Source organism: Pelophylax lessonae (genome assembly GCF_965119305.1).
Source record: "Pelophylax lessonae genome assembly, chromosome: 1".
Taxonomy (NCBI): domain Eukaryota; kingdom Metazoa; phylum Chordata; class Amphibia; order Anura; family Ranidae; genus Pelophylax; species Pelophylax lessonae.
This window is the reverse complement of record NC_138768.1, coordinates 821265486-821287041: the sequence shown is the minus strand read 5'-3', so window position 1 is coordinate 821287041 and position 21556 is coordinate 821265486. Positions and strand designations below refer to the sequence as shown.

General features: G+C 43.9%; 2 protein-coding genes across 3 annotated transcripts in view; one reads left to right on the top strand and one right to left on the bottom strand.

Annotated features, from left to right (window-relative positions):
- The window catches only part of KRCC1 (lysine rich coiled-coil 1), a 65418-nt gene that overhangs the window by 26617 nt on the left and 17245 nt on the right, over nt 1-21556 (top strand). For both annotated transcript variants that reach the window (XM_082258506.1, XM_082258505.1), the window contains exon 2: nt 20404-20510. In XM_082258506.1, the coding sequence (XP_082114632.1) occupies nt 20404-20510 (107 nt within the window). The remainder of the gene's footprint in view (nt 1-20403; nt 20511-21556) is intronic.
- Nucleotides 792-12320, bottom strand: LOC309551542 (putative inactive tRNA-specific adenosine deaminase-like protein 3; the record flags this gene model as incomplete). Its single annotated transcript, XM_082252167.1, has 2 exons — nt 792-1419; nt 12160-12320. The coding sequence occupies 2 exons, from the start codon at nt 12318-12320 to the stop codon at nt 792-794; spliced, it is 789 nt and encodes a 262-aa protein (XP_082108293.1).

Genomic DNA, 21556 nt, shown 5'->3' with positions numbered 1-21556 from the left:
AGTATTGTACTGTGTTTAAAACCTTTACCATTAGCCCATAAAGGACATCCTTCAAAGCCTGCCATAAAAACTCCCACCGTTAAAATCATGTCATCATGCACAAGTTCTCTTCCACCGTTAGGAACTCACTCCCAGCATCCCAGGTGTGAGCGCACTTCCGTGTTTCATACCCATATGCGCTCTTCACCAGCTCCTGCTGCTACAGGGTGACGGAGAGATTCTTCAAGTGAACCTGAGTAGGACAGGCTAATCCTCCTTGACAGTTTTTCTGGCAGGCTTTTTGTGATGTCCCTCGTGGCCTAATGGAAAGGCTTTTAAACTAAAGACAATGGTGTACTGCATTTAACACCCTGGGCCCCTGGACTGCATAGTCTATTTTAGTGATAAAGTGAACTTGGCATTTTACATTCTTTACTACACACTAGGGCTGGGCGATAAATCGACTTATCGATTTTTTTAGTTTGAAACGTTTTTTTTTTTTTTTTAAACTCGAGTTTTTTCTACAATACTTTTTTCTGCCTTATGCAGCCACCGAACTCCCCAGTAACGAACCACCGCCACGCCTGGATGTGACGTCAGGGGCGGGAGGCGTTTGTACAGGCTGGGGCTGCGGCGCGCTGTGATAGGTAAAGTCTCCCCGGCCTGGATGTGACGTCAGCTGCCGGGAGAGGAAGCGGGCGCTGGGTGGTGCGTCTGTACAGGCCAGGGGCTGTGATAGGATAGGTACCTAGCCTATCACAGCCCCTGGCCTGTACAGACGCACCGCCCGCTTCCTCTCCCGGCAGCTGACGTCACATCCAGGCCGGGGAGTTCTCTGTACCTATCACAGTGCGCCGCAACCCCTCATACCCAGTACATAGGTATGGCAGCTCTCCAGTACACTGTCCACTGTTCTCTTGTGTGCGCTTCCGGCTCTCCCCCTCATCCCCTATTTGTTCCCCATCCTTTTTGGTTACACTGTGCTTTTTGGGTTGTTGCTCAATTTCCAGTCCAACGAGGCATTCATATGCACCTCCTCCTTGTTGGCGTGCCACCATGTCTATTGCCACCATACAAGCATGAAGCAATGGTTCTCCCTTTTCTCCAGTTTGATCAGTCCCCACTGCCAAAACTTTGCCACTTTCTCGATCAACCACAACAGCGCCAACACCCTTCCCTCCTCTAGCCTGGTTCAACTGTGCAGCTTCCACAGCCCTGCACATGTAACTGCCAATTCTTAACTTCTCCTCATCAGACACTCCTCCATGACTGCCTTGCTCCAGGTTCACGGTCTTAGGCTTCGCATGGTAGGTGCTAGGCCAAATTCCTGCCCACACTTGCTGCTCCTTGCAATTCCTTGCTGCACGCGATGGGACTGAAACCACAAATGGTTCTCCCAATCCAGTTAAGTCGATAGGGTCACAGACGCACCGCCCGCAGCTGACGTCACATCCAGGCGCGGCGGTGGTCCGTTACTGGGGAGTTCAGTTCCTGTGCGGCGAACTAAGAGCTGGCTGGAGCCCCAGGGTGTGTGTAGTTACGCGGGGGCTGGCTGCACAAAGCGGAAAAAGGCGAAAAAAAACAATTGTACAAAAAACTCGAGTTTGAAAAAAAAAAAATAGTTTCAAACTAAAAAAGGTGGCCGGTTACTGGGGAGTTCTGTTCTCTGTACCTATCACAGTGCAGCCCCTGTACAGACGCACCGCCCGCAGCTGATGTCACATCCAGGAGCGGCGGTGGTCCGTCAAGAGTCAGACACACATATACAGCGCTTCTCCTTCTCCTCAGTCCTCCCTCCAGACTCTGCAGTAATTTTTTAAGTGCATTGGAAAAGAAAATAGAATCAAAACTCAAATTTTTCTTTAAAAATCGAAGATTTTTTTTTTTTTTTTTTAGGCAAAATCGCCCAGCCCTACTACACACATTCGTGTACAGCTTCTATAAGAAGTACTCACTATCTTGGAAGTTTTCCTTTTTTTTCTTTTTTTTATTGTAGAATATTGAATTGCAGCGGTTTTAATTGTTTTTGACATTGATCGACAGTAATAAACTTTCAATTCAAAGTGAAAACGAAAACCTGCAAAGTGATTTAAATAATATCAAAAGTTAAAAGGGATTGTAAAGTCTTGTTATTTTTTTTTCTATAAAAATAACAAGCATGTCATACTTACCCCCTCTGTGTAGTGGTTTTGCACAGGGCAGCTCGGATATTCCTCTTCTCGGGTCCCTCTTCAGTGCTCCTATACCCTCCCTCTTGTTGAGTACCCCCACAGCAAGCAGCTTGTTGGGGCAGCCGAGCTGCAGCTCCGTGTATCTGCCGATCAGCCGAGCCCCCTCTCTCTCCGGATTGGCTAACTGAGTTTAATTGACAGCAGCAGGATCCAATGATGCCACTGCTGTGTCTCAGCCAATCAGGAGAGAGAGTGCTGGATGGCTGAAGCACTCGTGGACATCGCTGGATAGAGAGGGGGCTCAGGTAAGTATGCGGGGGCTGCTGCACACAGAAGGCTTTTTATTTTAATGCATAGAATGCATTAAGATAAAAAAACCTTCTGACTTTACAACCCCTTTAAAGTGGTTAAATCACATACCCCATTACATGTATCCTCTTGTTTTATGCAGATCTAAAGTACTGTGTGTTTTTTAAAAATTACAATCCTAAATACCTTTTTCTCACACCGCTGCTCTGCGATCACATGATTACCCTCCGCTCTTCTTTCCCTCTTCTAAGGAGAGCAGCGGGAGGAGCTGAGATCCCCCTCTGATCGCCAGACAGCAGAGGGAGGTCAGGTGACCGCAGAGCGGGGCTGTGAAAGGAGTTATTTAGAATTTTAAAAAAAAGACACACCGTACTTTACATCTTCACAAAACAGAGGATACAAGTAATGGGGTTATGTATTGCAGCAGAATTAGCGACAGAAGGGTATGGGCAGGAAACAGATCATCTCTCTCACACACACACACACACACACAGACTGAGCTGACAGGGAGGGAGGGGGAGAGACGTGTAAATTGACCACAGTATCATGGATCAGCAGCCATGATTACCATGGTCAGTTCACATGGGGGGGGGGGGGGGGACACAGGAACTGGCAGGATCAGCCAGGTATTTTAGAACATAGAAAGGGACAAATTACAGTGCAACAGCACGGTGCTGTTATTCATGCTTTAAAGGAACAGAAGCTTTTTTTTTTTTTTTTTTTTTTTTTTTTTTTTTTATACAGCGGTTTTACGTTTTTGTGTATATATAAAAAAAAAAGGGGGGGCATAGGAGTGTAATGATAGAAAGTGGGTGGATGAAGACCTTGTTTTAACCTGTTGCCGCCCACACTATAGCCAAACAAAGCTATGACTGTTGACTTCTGAGCGTCTACTGGGTGGCAGCTGTCAGATTCAGAATTTTTTTTTAAGAAGGTAAAGTTGGGCTTTAAATCAATTCTTTGTGTATTGGTTTCCTTCTCGTTTTTCAAGCCAAATTCCTCCTGCTCTCTTTTCAGCGCTGGGAGCAGGTGGTATACTGAGCTGTCCGTGCTCCAACACATTGCACATAGAGATAGGAGCCTGTCCCTATATGTCTCTGAGTAAGCCTTGTTGGGTGAAACGCGTCATCAGGGAGTTCTCATGGGTTGGGACTGTTACAGTGGTTGCTAGCTGTATTGGTTTCCTTCTCGTTTTTCAAGCCAAATTCCTCCTGCTCTCTTTTCAGCGCTGGGAGCAGGTGGTATACTGAGCTGTCCGTGCTCCAACACATTGCACATAGAGATAGGAGCCTGTCCCTATATGTCTCTGAGTAAGCCTTGTTGGGTGAAACGCGTCATCAGGGAGTTCTCATGGGTTGGGACTGTTACAGTGGTTGCTAGCTTCAATAATTAGTATACGGCAGTTTGCTTTTTCTCTTCTATCAAATTACACCTTATTAAAGTGTTAGTATAGGTCATTTTTTAAAATTAAAATAATAAACATTTTTTATGCTGGCCTGGGGGTTGAGTAGTTATTGCACCGTTTTGCAGAAATGCAGCCATGTATGACACAGTTCCCCACACACGGCTAATGTGTAAGGTAAACTCTTTAGGCTTGGAAAAATACATTTGTTAATGGGTAGAAAACTGGCTAAAAGACCAAATTTCAGAGAATAGTGGTAATGATTCATACTGTGAATGGTTTAAGGGTATCAATGGTGTACCCCAAGGTTCAGTATTGGGACCCTTACTTTTTAATATATTTATAAATGTTATTGGGTCTGGGATTAGTCTTTGCAGATGACACCAAGCTATGCATTGGAATAACGTCCTTAAAGGATGTCGCCAATTTACAAACTGACCTCAATGCACTGTTTAATTGGGCAACTATGTGGCAAATGAGGTTTAATATTGATGTAAAGTTATGCACTTGGGGGCTAAGAATATGCATACATCATACATACTAGGGGGAATACAACTGGGAGTCAATGGTGGAGACGGATCTGGGTGCTCTGGTGGATCATAAGCCTTATAATAGCATGCAATGCCAAGCTGCAGTTTCCAAAGCAAACAAGGTCCTTTCTGTATTAGGAGAGATATAGACTCCAGAAAGAGAGAGAGAGAGATCATTTTGCCCCTGTACAAATCCTAAGTAATACCTCATCTGAAATATGCAGTTGGGTTTTGGGCATTAGTTCACTAGAAGGATATCCGGGAACTGGAGAAAGTGCAGACAAGGGCAAGGCATAGAGGAGCTCAATTATGAGGAACTTAATGTATTCTCTCTTGAGAAGAGATTAAAGGGGATATAATCAACATGCACAATACATATAGTGAACTTGGTGTTGAGATATTCACTTTAAGATCCCCTCCGAGGGCAAGAAGGCACTTTTTACATCTGGAGGATACGGAACGGTTTCTTCACAGTAACACATTTTTGAAAATGTGGAATAGACACCATCAAGAGCTTGAGCTGGCCAGCTCTGTGGGTTGCTTTAAAAAAGGCCTGGATTATTTCATAGATACGCATAATATAACTGGATACTAATATTTATAGGTAAAGTTGATCCAGGGACTTACTGACTCTTGGGAAATCAGGAAGGAATTTTTTCCCTGCTGGAGCAAATTGGATCATGCTTTGCTGGGTTTTTTCCTTCCTCTGCATCAGCTGTGGGTATAGGATTGTGTCCCCCCCCCCCCCCTTTTATTAGTTGAACTAGATGGACTTGTCTTTTTTCAACCAGACTAACTACGTATTTGAATTCAAATGTTTCACCCTTTGTTTGAGGTGTGGAACGCTATAGATTTATTGTTCTTTAGTTACGGTTATCATTGCTTGCTGACTTGAAAGTTCAAACCAACATGGAGGCAAATATTTAGCATTTTAAGTTTTGCCTAGAGGCTGATAACAAGTTCCAATGACACCACTTGGTAACTGGCACAATAGGGGGGGATACCTGTAGAATCATTTTAAGGCAGCCATTATCAAGGAGAGTTCTGTGGAACCCTAGGTTTCCTCAAGCTGTGGCTAATTGACCACCTATCTGATGGTGCCTGCACAGTTTTAGGTCAATGCCATTTTACAGCTGTCTGTTGGGTGGGCACATTCTTCCCTGACCACCAATGTGGATTTCCTCACTTTTAGATGGGGGTTTTCTTGGGTAAAAAGCATGAGAGAAGCTGTTCTAAGAGGTCCTTTTAAAAAGTTTTATACCCATTCACACCCAAACGTTTCTGTTCAGCAAGTAGAATCCTATTTGTAATTGGGCCGGTCAATGGAAGTGACTGTAAATGCATGACCCACGCAATTTCGTGCGGTTTTACGTCTCTAAAACTCCACTACAACTGCTCTCCTCTCTTTGCTCAGCCCAGGAAACGCCTACATAAAACTTGTAAAACACCTTTTAAATGATATAATCAAAGCTTCAAAATCACCAGGAATACACTCTGCTCAGGTGTTATTGCAGGCTTAGAATATTGCAGTCTCTTCCCATTTCCTCGGATATGTGTAATCTTTGGAAAGAAGCTGAAGTTGACTCTGCTTAACCTGTACTGTGCTGCCAAGAATATGAAGTAAGTCAAGTCTCCAGACAGGGCCGGTGCTTCCACTAGGCAAACTAGGCAGCCGCCTAGGGCGCATTGCAACCTAGGGGCGCAGCCATGAGTCGGCACTCTCTGTCCTGTCCATCATGAATGATCCTTGTGAGCTGAGGGGAGGGGGCGGCAGTGGGGGAAGAAGAATGGACAGAGGAAGATGCCAGGTGTCTGGGGCAGTGGCTGAACTACCAGGCCCTGGCTTTCCACCACTGTTGGGGGGGGGGGGGGGCAAGAGGCAAGAAGGGGAGCCCACAGAAGTGCTGTCTGCATGCTAATCCTCTGGCTGGAGCTGAGTGGTGTAAACCCTGGGCAGGAAGTGACTCTCTGCACTGAGCTGGTGGGCAGCCGTTCATTCCCCTGGGTCGGTATTAAGCAGGGAGCGGAGGAGAGCTGAACCTGACCCCAAGCTTGGCACTGGAGGGCGGCACCTTTACTGGAGCAGAAATGACTTGGCACCGGAATGGTCTGAGGAGGTTGGGGATTAGGGGCGTGCGGAATCCTCGGACTGCTTCTCCCTTCACCAGGAGTCGGTTGGAGCTGTGGTGAGCACTGTGGTCCAGAAGAGGAGCATCCTAGGAGAAGGAATCCGCAGGATCACTGTGAAGGAGGGCAGACTGCGGGCCACTCTCTTCATACCGCCCAGTGAGTGTCCCCAGAAAAGGGGATCAGGGTCCCTGGGTGTGACATGGAGGTTCCTTGGTGTGAAAGTGAATCAGGGTCACCAGGTGTGCCATGGGGGATAGGGGTCCCTGGGTGTGTCATGGGGGACTGAGGTCCCCAGGTGTGACATGGAAAAACATCAGGGTCTCTAGGTATGACATGGAGGAACATCAGGTGCCCCTGGTGTGACATGGAGGATCATCGGGTCCCTTGGTGTGGCATAGAGGGACATTAGGGTCCCCAGGTGTGACATGGAGGAATATGGGGGTCACTGTGTATGACAGCATAACATAGAGGAGCCATCAGATCAGGGTCACGGTGTATGACATCGATGAGTTTTTAACCCCTTCCCTTTTTATGTTATTTTTTTGGGGGAGGGGGGGCGGGGCGCAAGTAGCTGGTCTTGCCTAGGGCGTAAAATAGTCTAGCACCGGCCCTGTCTCCAGACAGCAGTACATGAGCTTGCTCTGGTGCCATCTACTCCCAAGATGACAAACACAAAACATGGAAATGGTGTAGGGCTCATTGTTTTAAATAAAACACTAGGAATTAGGAGATGTGTACAGTACTTTTTTTTTATTTTTTCTTTCTAACCTGCTTAACATAAAAAGCTGCTGTGATTTGAGCACTGATTTTTCTGCAGCATTTTTACATTTGCACTCCTTTTTGAAGTGATGCTGAACACTTAGTTGGATGACCCAAGCGTTGTGGCTGTATGACACTCATTTTATTGATAAAAAAAAAAGACCAAAAGTTTTGAAAGGATTTTATTTATTTTTTGCTATAAAACATAAACCATAAATAAAAAAAAAAATAACGTTTCTTATGAATTTAGGCCAAAATGTATTCAGCTTCATGTCTTTGATAAAAACTTATCCTAATAAGTGTATATTGGTTTACATGAGAGCAAATGGTGTATATATACTGGAAATATTTAATTTTTTTTATGCTAGTAATGCTTAGCAGGGAATAAAAAAAAAAAAAAAAAAACAAGCTCGCTTGTCCTTACAGAGCTCTGTCTGAATCTTTGAGCCGATCAGCAGGTCAAGGCGGTCAATCATTGACCAGGACCTGCTGAAAGGAATCTCAGCACAGCCGGGTGGGCAGGCACACACCCCCTACAGTGAAGCGCTGCTCATGTACTAGGTACATGATCCAGCGCAGAAGAGCCTCTCTGCCACCGTATATGTAAGATATGCGGTCGGTAAGGGGTTAAACTACAAACTTGTCATACTTGCCTGCCCTGTGCAGTGGTTTTTGTAGTGAGCAGGCCTGGTCCTCCTCTTCTGGGGTCCCCCACCAGTGTTTCTGGCTCCTCCTGCCTTCAGACTGCTCTTATAACAATGTAAAAAAAACTTCTGCCTTTTTACAATCACTCGCTTCTTTCTCCTGGCCAGGACTACATGTCCCATGAGGTATTGCTCCTCACACATTCACAAGTTCTCAGGCACTTACTAAAATGTATGGATGATGTACTGAGCTGTATGTGTGCTGTACTGTGTATACTGACATGCATGGACAGTGTACTGAGCTGTATGTGTGCTGCACTGTGTATACTGACAAGCATGGACAATGTACTGAGCTGTATGCGTGCTGTACTGTGTATACTGACAAGCATGGACAGTGTACTGAGCTGTATGTGTGCTGCACTGTGTATACTGACATGCATGGGTGGTGTACTGAGCTGTATGTGTGCTGCACTGTGTCTACTGACATGCATGGACAGTGTGCTGTACTGTGTATACTGACATGCATGGACTGTGTGCTGTACTGTGTATACTGACAAGCATGGACAGTGTCCTGTACTGTGTATACTGACATGCATGGACAATGTACTGAGCTGTGTGTGTGCTGCACTGTGTATACTGACATGCATGGGCAGTGTACTGAGCTGTATGTGTGCTGCACTGTGTATACTGACAAGCATGGACAGTGTGCTGTACTGTGTATACTGACATGCATGGACAGTGTACTGAGCTGTATGTGTGCTGCACTTTGTATACTGACAAGCATGGACAGTGTACTGAGCAGTATGTGTTGTACTGTGTATACTGACATGCATGGACAGTGTACTGGGCTGTATGTGTGCTGCACTGTGTATACTGACATGCATGGACAGTGTGTTGTACTGTGTATACTGACATGCATGGGCAGTGTACTGAGCTGTATGTGTGCTGCACTGTGTATACTGACATGCATGGGTGGTGTACTGAGCTGTATGTGTGCTGCACTGTGTATACTGACATGCATGGACAGTGTGCTGTACTGTGTATACTGACATGCATGGACTGTGTGCTGTACTGTGTATACTGACATGCATGGACAGTGTACTGGGCTGTATGTGTGCTGCACTGTGTATACTGACATGCATGGACAGTGTACTGAGCTGTATGTGTGCTGCACTGTGTATACTGACAAGCATGGACAGTGTACTGAGCTGTATGTGTGCTGTACTGTGTATACTGACATGCATGGACAGTGTACTGGGCTGTATGTGTGCTGCACTGTGTATACTGACATGCATGGACAGTGTACTGGGCTGTATGTGTTCTGCACTGTGTATACTGACATGCATGGACAGTGTACTGGGCTGTATGGGTGCTGTACTGTGTATACTGACATGCATGGACAGTGTACTGGGCTGTATGGGTGCTGTACTGTGTATACTGACATGCATGGACAGTGTACTGGGCTGTATGTGTGCTGTACTGTGTATACTGACATGCATGGACAGTGTAATGAGCTGTGTGTGTGCTGTACTGTATTTTCTGATATGTAAACAATTGACGCATTCTGTATGCAGGCCAACTAATCGATTATGAAAGTAGTTGACAACTATTATTCTAATCGATTATGTTGCTTAGTTGTTTTCAGCTCTAAAGAGGTGTTAATCAATCTTAACAACTGGGACAATGCAGAATTGTAAGCATTATAAGACACATGGGAGACTGGACTAGACACTTTTTATAATGGCAGATCTCTGGATCTTCAGCACAGTGGTAAGTGCCCTATAGTCCATTACATGTCATCTAGAAATCTTGCCTTATGGGACTTGTCCAATAATAATAACCATTTTACCGCGTATTAATCCCAACAGTACGCAGACCTTAGTGCACTGTGTATACTGGTGCAGCCTGCTCCTTATCTGTATGTGGATGAAACTAGTTTGTCAAAGATTCACCTCCAAGTGGGGCTCTGGAGGAATAGAAGGGGATCTTACTGCACCAACCTACTGTGTACTCCCTGCCTGTACTGACTGTTATCGAATACATTTTCAGCTAGCTGACGACTACAGAACCACACCCCTTTGTTATGAAGAAAAGAGAGGTGCTGTTTCTGTTGCTCTATCCTTTTTCTATTGTCTTAATAGACTGGAGTAAGTGAGCCTTGTCACCGTAGGACATGACGTGTTACTAGCACGATCACCATGTGAAAATAAAGGAATAAAGCTTGACAGAAGATAATTAATGCAACCCCCTTCTCCAAGGATTGTCAAAAACAGATGAACTGGTGACTTCCTATTAGTTTGACTTTTACTTAAAGAGAAAGTAAAGCTTCCTCTAACTTGTACCTATAGGTAGGTATATAATAAGGCTTACCTATAGGTACTGTAAATATCTCCTAAACATGCATTTTATGAGCTATTTACTTTGCATGCAGCCAGTGACCTCACTGGCGCATGCGCTCTGAAGGAACGGCCGCCAGTACCGGTCCTTCAGAGCCCTCTTTCGTGAACGGCCGCTCCCGCGTGCATGCACGGGAGTGACATCATCGGAACTCTGGCCAATCAGATGGCCGGAGTATGCGAACCCGGAAGGAAGACGGGTGAACATGTCGGCTAGCTCATTATTGGTTTTTTGTGTCTTTTAGGTTTTTCTTTTTAATAATTTTTTTGGAGGTTTACAACCTCTTTAAGGAGGTATCGGACCTATTTCCAAATTCAGTATAGAATAAATAGGTAGATTGTATACCCCCAGAAGTAAGAACACATATTCTATCAAAGATTTTATAATAGTATTTTACTCTATTATCAAAAGGACAACAAATACACAAATACATTGTTTTAAAAAAAAAAAAAAAAAAAAGCGACTGTTAGTCACATATCACGTGTGAATTCAATCACAATAGTCTAGAGAACCTTCCTAGAATTTTCCACTGAAGGTGTCACAGATGCATAAAAGGCGAGGCCGACACAATTTGCTGGAATACCGCTTCCTCGGGACCTCTTTGTCTTTTCTTACATTTTGCATATGACGTGACTAACAGCTGGGTTGTAAAAAAATGTCTGTGTATTTGTTGTCCTTTTGATGCTAGAATAAAATTTGATTTTTATAGAATATATGTGTATTTACCTCTGGGGTTATACACAAAGTCCCACTATATTTTTTTCTTCTCTAAGGATTAATAACCTGCGTGGGAATGGTGGGAAGACTGTCCACAAGAAGGGCTGGATATCTCCTTGGCGAATATAGGCCATAGTCCAGGGCAGTGGCCTCCAAACTGTGGCCCATGGGCGAAATGCGGCCCTTTGCTTGCCTTTATCTGGCCTGCGGGGCAGCATTGATCCCAGTGATATAAGGCACTAATCCTTTCACCAACACCAACATTGGGGCATAATTCCTCCCACTGATACAAACTGTAGAACAAAAATCCTCCCACTGATGCAATCAATGCGGCACCAATCCTTCCACTAGCACCAAAGATGAGGCACTATTTCTGCAGCATATTCCATTCCTATTGGTCACAATCCGGACCCCCTAAAGCCCGAAGACCAGTAAACTCGCACTTTGTTCACAAAGTTTGGAGACCCCAGGGGCAGCACACAATCACCCAGAAATCATGTTTTTTAGTCTTTAGTTCTAGGGGTACTAATGCAAAATGACCAATCTATCTTCAAGCCTGTCCACTCCTTGCCCTGTTGTGGATATGACGTCTGATCTTGTTGTGTTGCTTGGGTTACTAATGGCACTTTTCCACTGCAAGTATTGGCTCGGCACTGCTTGGCCCAGCTCGGCTCAGTTTGCTTTTCCACTGCGTGGTACGAGTCGGCACCTTTCAGCACTGTATAGGCTCTACTCGGCTCGGTTTGCTTTTCCACTGTTGTAGTACTTAGTAGTAAGTGGGTGGGATTACAACGATTCTCTGACCAATCAGTGGCTAGTAGTGACAAACAATGCTGCATGCAAAGGATTGTGGGATATGGTATCGGTATGGCCTGCTTGGAACCCCAACTGAGGTGGTACTGTTTAAGCGAGCTGTACCGACGCTGTACCATGTAGTGGAAAAGCGCCGCTCTACCAAACCCTTCTAACCCGTACCATGCAGTGGAAAAGCGCCAAACCGATCCGTACCATGCAGTGGAAAAGCGCCACAAGTGGGACTACAGTTAAAATGTACAAATTGCAGGCAGTCTCTTTATTGCAGCAGAGACCGCTACATCTTTTCTGTATTAAAACCAACTTGCCTGTTTGCAATTCTCTTTAGAATGAACACTGAGTCAAAGACACGGCACTCAGAAGAGGCAAGGGAGAATTTGCCAGTAATGACAATGGAAGTAATGACAATGGAGCTTGTGGACATCACATAGCTGGAGCAAATGTTAGCATGTGTAGACTTCGAGTTCATCTTAACTGCAAACTGATAGTAGGGGGAAATTATGGCCCCAGATAGCTGGCCTAGGGTGGAAGAAAATGAAATATGGCTCTGCAGTTTGGTTATGATCAGTGGGAAATTCAACCACCTGGAAACTTTCAGATATTTAACCTTGGCTTGTCTGCATCTACTTACCGGTGTCCTAGTAAAATTAATGTGGAGTGTGCGACAACTAAACACTTTTCAGAACATTACTTTGTTTGCGGTTGGGACGCAGCACAGAAAAATTATGTAACGATTTATTATAAATGGGTACGTGTGCTTACCCATATATAAAGCTTCACCCTGGTTATCACCAGTGCGATTTTGAAGTTTCATGACTTCAAAGCAGTGCGATTTCATGTGCAGCTTGCTGATATCTGTGTGACTACATTTAACAGATGTCAATACAAGTTGTGCAGAAATCTTTTTCAAAGTCACTGCGACTTGAGTCGCAGCAATTTAAACTGCTCCATTTTAAACAGTATGAGCTGATCATTACTGGATGGAAATTCTATAATGTAATTCATTCAAAGCCAGATTCAATAGGCTCACTGCTTCTGAGTGGGCATCCCCCCCTGTTGTCACATGCAGTGCAACATCCCTATTATGCTTCAGCGTCTGTGGACATGGTTGCAATCCTTGCAGAAGAGAGAGGGAGCAGCATTTGAAGCAGAGAAGAAACTGAGCTGCATTTTACAGGCTATTTAGAACCTTAAAAGACTCAATTACTTTGCTTTGAATGCTCTCATGAGTGCTCCACCTTTTCTGGCAGCCATTTATGAAAGCATTGTTTACTATTGGGACCTATGTGATTGGTCACAGTGATCACATTGTACAAGACCAATCTCAGTGGCCATGTACCACGTGATGGCTGTGGCCAATCACAATAATAAACAATGCATCATGAATGTAAGCCATTCTTGACAGTTAAAGCCATTGCTTTTTCAGTGGTCATCACTGTAATAAGCAAGTGGTAAAGAAATCAAGATCACCTCTTTATAGTACAGTGTCACTAGGGTGGCACTGCACTATGGTGACAGTATGTAAGAAAAACATGTGTGTATATAATATACATTTTTTTTTTTTTTACCCCATTCACGCCAACGGAACGCAAATATATGGCCTCGGCTTCTGAGGGTTGTACCGGGCTGACTCCTGCAGCTCTAGGCATCACTTCGGTACCGTTAAGAGCCAACGATCGGCTTTCTTGTAATAACAACCGATGAGGCCAAGCAGCCACACGGTTGTCATTACAAGGAGCAGGAGGAGACTTCCCCTCCCTCCTTCCACGGCTCACCTGGGTCTCCCATCCCACTGGATTTGGGCTTTGATCGGGTCATTTCCGAGTCCTGGAGCCTTAAGCCCCGTGCACACGATCAGATTATCGAACGATTTGTCGTCCGTTTTTTGTGGCATGCTAGTCTGATGTGGAAAGTGAAGACGTTATTTTCATACAAATTTTCCCGTACAACAGAATTCTACTTCAGAAGTGATGTCATGTGTTGGATTTTTTTTGCATGTGTTCTTTCGTCTCTGAGCGTGCCTAGTCTTGCTCTTAAGATTTTTTTCCGCCGAAAATTGGATGTTGTGTTGACGGACGATAAAAACTTTATAGCCTGCACATCAGGATTTTTTCGGCCGAAAAGTTGGAGTCGGCTGTCGAAAGCACCATACTAACAATCCGAAAATCGGCAGATCGGTCGTCGGACAAAATTTCCCTTCAGATTTTCTTATCATGTGTACGGGCCTTTAAAGGCGCCATATTTAAAAATAAAAAAAGATGGCATTTAAAACAGCCAAACTTGGCGTTTTGAATGCTTTTAAGTGCAAAGGTGGGATTTGGGGCTTTTCAGACCCCAGATCCCTCCATAAAGAGTACTTGTCACTGCCTATTACTTTCACAAGGGATGTTTACATTCCTTGTGACAGCAATAAAAGTGATCAAAATTTTTTTAAGGGACAGCGTAAAAATAAAATAATTAAAAGAAAAGAAATTGAAGCACCCTGTTCCTCTGTGCTTCACACCCAGAAGAGAATGCATATGTAAGTCGCGCCCACATATGTGAGGTATAAAATAATAATAATAAAAATATGTGAGGTATCGCTGTTATCATTAGAGCGAGAACAATAATTCTAGCACAAAACCTCCTCTGTAACTCTAAGCTGGTAGTCGTTAAAATGTTTTAAAACGTCGCCTATGGAGATTTTTAAGTAACGTAGTTTGTCGACATTCCACGAGTGCGTGCAGTTTTAAAGCATGACATCTTGAGTATCTATTTACTCGGCGTAACATCATCTCTTACATTCTACAAAAAAATTGGGTTAACTTTACTGTTAATTTTTTTTTTTTTAAATTCAGGGTATTTCTTCCCAAAAAATTGCATTTTAAAAGACTGCTGCGCACATACCGTGTGACATAAAATAATGCAACGATCGCCATTTTATTCTGTAGAGTCTCTGCTAAAAAAAAAAATATATATATATATATATATAATGTTTGGAGGTTCTAAGGAATTTTTTTGAAAAAAAATACAGATTTTTAACTTGTAAGCAACATATGTCAGAAAAAGGCTTAGGCTCCAAGGGGTTAACATACTGTCACCAGTGTCCCTGATCACTGCCTCAGCAGTCATTGGGGTTGGTTTACTAGAACTGGAGAGTGCAATATCTGGTGCAGATCTGCATAGTAAGCCACTCGGCTTTGCTTAATTGAGCAAGCTGAAGTTAGAAGCTGGCTGCCATGCACAGCTGTATCAGATTTTTTACTCTCCAGTTTTAGTAAATCAACCCCATTGTATCACCATAAGCACTTCCACCCATGTTCAGATCACTATTCAGAGAGCATTTGACAGGCAGTTAGGAGTCATTGTACTGCCTCCTCACCACCTGCTTTAACGCCTTGGACCCCGCACAAGCAACCCCTTTTATTTGAATTGGGTCATGTTCAGCGGGTGTACAGAGGGTATAATAGCTGCGAAACAAAGCATCACAGCCACGGCATGTTGACACCCCCAGCCGCTGCTTCTGCAGCCAAAGGGGGTAGCAGTTGAAGGGTGCTTAAACCACGGTTCAACTGTGAGGTTTTACTGCCCCCTAACCTCGCAAGTGAACGAGCCCTAATAGTGCAGCCATTCACAGTTCTCTGATCACCAGCCACAGTGTAGCTAGAATCTGTGTTCCTGATTGGCCGGTTTATTGACCACATTTCTGTCTGTTGCCTGGACCGATCCTTTGCCTGTTTGCTGACCATGTCTCTGCCTGCGGCCTGAACGGACCCATCTCCACGTTCGACTGTCTATGTTCCTGCGAGACAGCAGCCCCAGCCATCCCCTAAGGACATCTGCACTCCTGGAGCCACAGAAACTCTTGTTCTTCCTTTCTTCAGCCACCTGTACTTCCTAGCCAGTGAACATAGCATTCCTGGGCGCAGCCACGTCCCAGTAGGCTTAACTTTCTTGGTTTATTGGAACAGGGACTGCTATAGGTGATGCTACACAAAGCTATACTCCCTAACTACTTGTATAGAGGTGACCATTAAAGTACATTGGTTGATTTGTGTGATACACAAGATGCATTTTCCAAAAACTTTTGGCAAAAAGACTCCCCATGCCTCTTAGAAAATACCATAGGGTGTTTGCTTTCCAAAATGTGGTCATTTTGTGGGTATTTCCACTGCCCTGGTGCTCCAGGGCCCCCATAAATGTAATAGGCAGGGAATTAGTTGCATAATTTATCCCCCTAAAAAAAACTTGAAGGTGCTCCTTGGATTTTGGGCCCCTTTGTGTGGCCAGGCTGTGCAAGTTTCACACATGTGGTATCACTATACCACTATAAGTAGCAGAATGTGTTTTGGGGTATTGGTATAACTATGCCAATGCTGTGTGCGAGACGTAACTTGATAAAATGGCAACTTTGTAAAAAGTAAATTTTCTAAAAAAAAATATATAACGTAAACTCACAAACATTAAGCATGTTTGCTTCATGTTTGGGAAAATCAAAATAAAGACTTCTTAAAAAAAAAAAATCACCAAGCCCCTTACAAAATACCTTGTACTGTCTAAATTTCCAAAAAGGGGTAATTTGTGGGGTATTTGTATTGTCCTGGCATTTTAGGGTGTCAAGAAATTAGATGGGCAGTCAGTAAATCAGAGTATACAGTGTGTGTGTATGTGTGTGTGTGTGTGTGTGTGTATGTGTGTGTGTGTGTGTATATGTATATATATATATATATATATATATATATATATATATATATATATATATGTACGTACGCACTAAAGGGTCCATTCAGACTAGCGCGACTTGTCAGGCGACTTGGTCGCCTGATAAGTCGCGGTAGTTCGCTCGCCATTGAATAGTACAGGACCCGTTCTAATAGGAGCGACACAAGTCGCTCCGACTTAGAAAAAGGGTCCTGTACTACTTTGGGGCGACTTGCACTGACTTCAATTATGACGTCCGTGCAAGTCGTGCCGAAGTCGCAGTGCTTCACAGGTCGCCCCATCAAGTCGTGTCGTGCCAGTCTGAATGGGCTGTTATTGTCAAAAGTATTGGGACACCTGCTTTTTCATGAACTTTAATGGCTTTCCATCTTAGTCCCATAGGGTTCAATATTGAGTTGGCCCACCCTTTGCATCTATAACAGCTTCAACTCTTCTGGGAAGGCTGCCCACAAGGTTTAGGAGTGTGTCTATGGAAATGTTTGACCATTCTTCCAAAAGCACATTTGTGAGGTCAGGTACTGATGTTGGATTAGAAGGCCTGGCTGGCTCGCAGTCTCCACTCTAATCTCTAATGTGTTCTTAGTGGGTTGATGTAAGGACTCTGCACATGCCAGTCAAGTTTCTCCACCCCAAACTCGCTCATCCATGTCTTTATGGACCTTGCTTTGTGCACTGGTGCGCAGTCATGTTGGAACAGGAAGGGGCCATCCCCAAAAGTTGGGAGCATGAAATTGTCCAAAATGTCTTGGTATGCTGACGGCTTAAGAGTTCCCTTCTGGAATTAAGGGGCCAAGCCCATCCCCTGAAAAACAACCCCACACCATAATCCCCCCTCCACCAAATGATTTGGAACTGACCACACAAATGCGCTTCTGGAAGAATGGTCAAACATTCCCATAAGCCTGGGATGCTATTAAAGTTCATGTGCATGTAAAGGCAGATGTCCCAATACTTTTGACAATGTGTGTGTGTACATGTGTGTGTGTGTGTGTGTGTGTGTGTGTATATATATATATATATATAATATAATTTTTTATGCTTCCTGCTGCAGTCAGTCAAATACTGTGAGTAATGAGCGGGGGACATGGCCGAGCTGTCTACATCTACAGATGACATATAGTTCATATTCCTATCGCACACCTTCCTGGCTGCCTGACGAAGGGGTCCTGTGCGGCTCCGAAACGTTGCACTATTTTTTGATGTGATCGTAACTTCAATAAAGTTTTGGACTGCTTTTGCAAGAGCCACGTTGTGCTGGCGAATATGTATTTACTTACATCTACAGATGCACACAGCTTGGCTTGGGGCACTGGGAGAAGATAAGAAAAAGACAACGCTGGTGGGGGACTCCTGTAAGAGATTGCTTTGTGCAAAACCATTGCACAGAGCAGGTAAATGTAACCTTTTTTAGTTTATTAAAAAAATAAATCTGTGCCCTTTAATATCACTTTAAATCTCAATTATTATCAGCCCTGTCCAGTTCACCTATGTGAGCTGCAAAACAAACGCTTCTGTGTTATGGAGGTAAGGAGAGAGGAAGGAGTTCTGTAGTCCAAATCAAGAGCTAGCAGCCTAGTAGGACAAATCTGCTTCTCCACTGATGCGGTGCAATGAGCGAGTGTTGTCACCATTGGACAGGCAGTGTATTACAAAGCAGGATCACCATTAAAAAAAAAAAACGTAGGATAAAAGCATGAATAAATAAGGCAGCTATAAAATCTAAGGACTGGTAAGCTGTAATACATTACTTTTTTTGGGGGGGGGGTTAGTCACACTTAAATGTGTTTTGTAGAATACAAGATTAGAAATCCATATGAATTTCTTCTGAAATCTAATTTTAGATGTAGATCTATACTGCATGTTTATTTTGGGATGGTGCTGTAGGGAAGTTTGGGATTCCCTGTCATGCACATTTTATGGATTTCAGAAGTTCTGGCAGATATTTGGTAGCAGTGAACATGGGACAAAGGAGGGCTGCCTAGTAAACACAATGGGCTCCACCACTATCCTTGGGGCCTATCTAACAGGAACCATCTTTTCTGACAAAGATACAGATGCTACAGTTCTGACCTTTTCTAAAACTCCTAGATTTGCTGTTTTACTAGTTGGATGGCTTTAATACTTTTCGAAGTCCCTGATCCCAGAAATGTATGCAAATTGGGAGTTCATACTTTTACTTTGACTTTACTATCAACACTAGAAACATTAAAAGGTGCTGTTGATTTGAAGGTGTAAGATCCAAGATCATCCCAATCCCTATTTTAACCAGTTCTGGACCGGAAGGATTTGCCCCCCCCTTAATGACCAGGCCATTTTTTGCGATTCCGCATTGTGTCACTTTAACTGACAATTGCGCGGTCGTGCGATCCTGTACCGAAATAAAATTGATGTCCTTTTTCCCCACAAATAGAGCTTTCTTTTGGTGGTATTTGATCACCTGTGCAATTTGTATTTGTTGCGCTTCAAACAAAAATAGAGCGACAATTCTGAAAAAAAAAAAAAAAAACATTTTTCACATTCTGCTATATAACATCCCCCCCCCCCCCCAAAAAAAAATGTAAAAATCAAATTTTTTCTGCCTTTTAGGCCAGTTTGTATTCTGCTACATATTTTTGATAAAAAAAATCGCAAAAAGCGTATTTTGCGCAAAAGTTATCGCGTCTACAAGCCAGGGGAAAAATTTATGTCTTTCTTTTTTTTTTTTTTTTTTTTTTTTACTAGTAATAGTGGCGATCTGCAATTTTTAGCGGGACTGCGACATTGTGACGGACAGATCGGACCCCTGACTGACATTTTTGCCACTTTTAGGGGGACCAGTGACATTACCACAGTAATCAGTGCTAAAAATATGCACTGTTACTGTAATAATGACACTGGCAGGGATGGGGTTAACCCAGGGGTGATCAAAGGGTTAATTGTAAGCCTAGGGGAGTGTTTTCTAACTTTGGGGGGGAGGGACTTGTGAAATGATCAGAGAACTGTGATCCTATATAGGAGTATCACAGGGGCTCCGTGATCATTTCAAAGAGAAGAACGGTCGGCTGTGTTTACAACAGCTGATCGTCCTCTCTCAGCGGGGAGCGATCACGGGTGCCGGACGGCAATCGCAGCTGCCAGGCCTGTGGATCGGCATCCCCGCAAACCTGAATGGACACAGGGAGCTGTGACTCAGCTTGGGTGCCCCCATAGCAAGCTGCTTGCTGTGGGGGCGGTCAACAGGAGGGAGGGGCCAGGGAAGCCGAAGAGGGACCCGAGAAGAGGAGGATCTGGGCCACTCTTTGCAAAACCAACTGCACAGAGGAGATAAGTATAACATGTTTGTTTTTAATAACGAGACTTTACATTCAGTTTAAGGTTAAAAAAAAATAAAAAATCTGCCCCACATCCCCCCCACCGCCTAAACTGCTTGCTATGGGGGTACTTAAGAGAAGAGGAGGAGCCTAGATCGTCGGCAGGTGACCCCAGGAGAGGAGGTTCAGGGCCGCTCCTGTGAGTTATTGCATGGAGCAGGTAAGTATAACATGTTTGCTTTAATTTTTTTTTTTTTAAAAAGCTTTTCAGTCACTTTGAGATAGATTAATTATAGTGGAACTGATGGGTGGGTTGTCAAGGGGGAGCACTTGCAATAATGTGCAAATCTGGGCTTATTCTTCTCCTGGGATGACAGCGCCACACTCTCCCTTGCCAATGCACAGCTGCACTACCAGTGCCGTCTCTTGCATAAGCTTGTCACGTTGTTCTGTTTCTTCTTCACCCATGGGGCAATAAAAATTAAATAAATGAGTCCCTATAGCGCTATGCTTTGTTTGTTTTTTTTTTTTTCCTAATTGATTTCCTTTCTTGCTTCACAGAAATAGTTTTGGATGAGAAAACCAGAAAGGAACTCTTCACAGACACCTTCTGTAGAGTGTGTGGAGCAGTCCTACAATTTGAATCCCACAGAAATGCACATTATGAGGTATGTTACTAGTTAATAAGGTTGATTCAGGTCATTAATTATTTACCAGGATGATCTTTTTAGTGGATGACAATGGAAAATAGTTTGGCTGGCACCCAGTAGTCTTCCAAAATGTAATCCTAAACATGACGGTATTCTATGGCATTGATACTCTACTTGTGCTTCTGGAGGACAGTGCTCTGGACTAGCTCAGCCAGTCACCAGGCCTGAGCACTGTCATATGGAGTATCTCAGTATTTTCTGCATTCTTTTTGGACGCTGCAGTGCTAACTAAATTTAGGCCTCGTCATCGAAACCATTCATTTCATGACCATTTATTTCAACAAAAATCATCCCAATAGATTATATGTGCATGTAAGGTATGTTATGCTTATTTACCTGTAAAATCCTCCTTTGTGTAGACATTCAAAGAGGTTGTAAACTCACCTTAAAGTCTTTAACCTATAAGTAAGCCTATATTAAGGCTTACCTATAGGTGCTATAAATATCTCCTAAACTTGCACCGTTTAGGAGATATTTACATTGCATGCAGCCGATGACGTCATCGGCGCATGCGCTCTGAAGGAACGGCCACCCGTGCCGTTCCTTCAGAGCCCTATGCCGTGAACGGCGGCTCCTGCGCGCATGCGCAGGAGTGATGTAATCGCGCCCCCGGCCAATCAGATGGCCGGAGGAAGCAGGACAGCCAGACATGTCGGCCGCCCTGTCACTGAGCGGGCGGCACTGCGGGGGCTTCGCTTTAAGGTAAGTATTTCATAATGAGCTAGTATGCGATACATACTAGCTCATTATGCCTTTGTCTTTACAGGTTTTTTTTTTCATTTTTTTTTATGAGGGTTTACTTCCTCTTTAAAACCTCTGAAACTGCTGCTGGGTGCGGCCATCTTAGATGTGATGTCAGAAGCTCTAGCAGACTCGGAGCTGTCACTAAATTGACTATCTATCCTATAGCAACCTTTTCAGCACAGAGGAACCCTTGAAATGACTTTCTTGTCACAGGGAACCCCTGCTAACAATGACTAGATCTACAACTCATGATACATTAG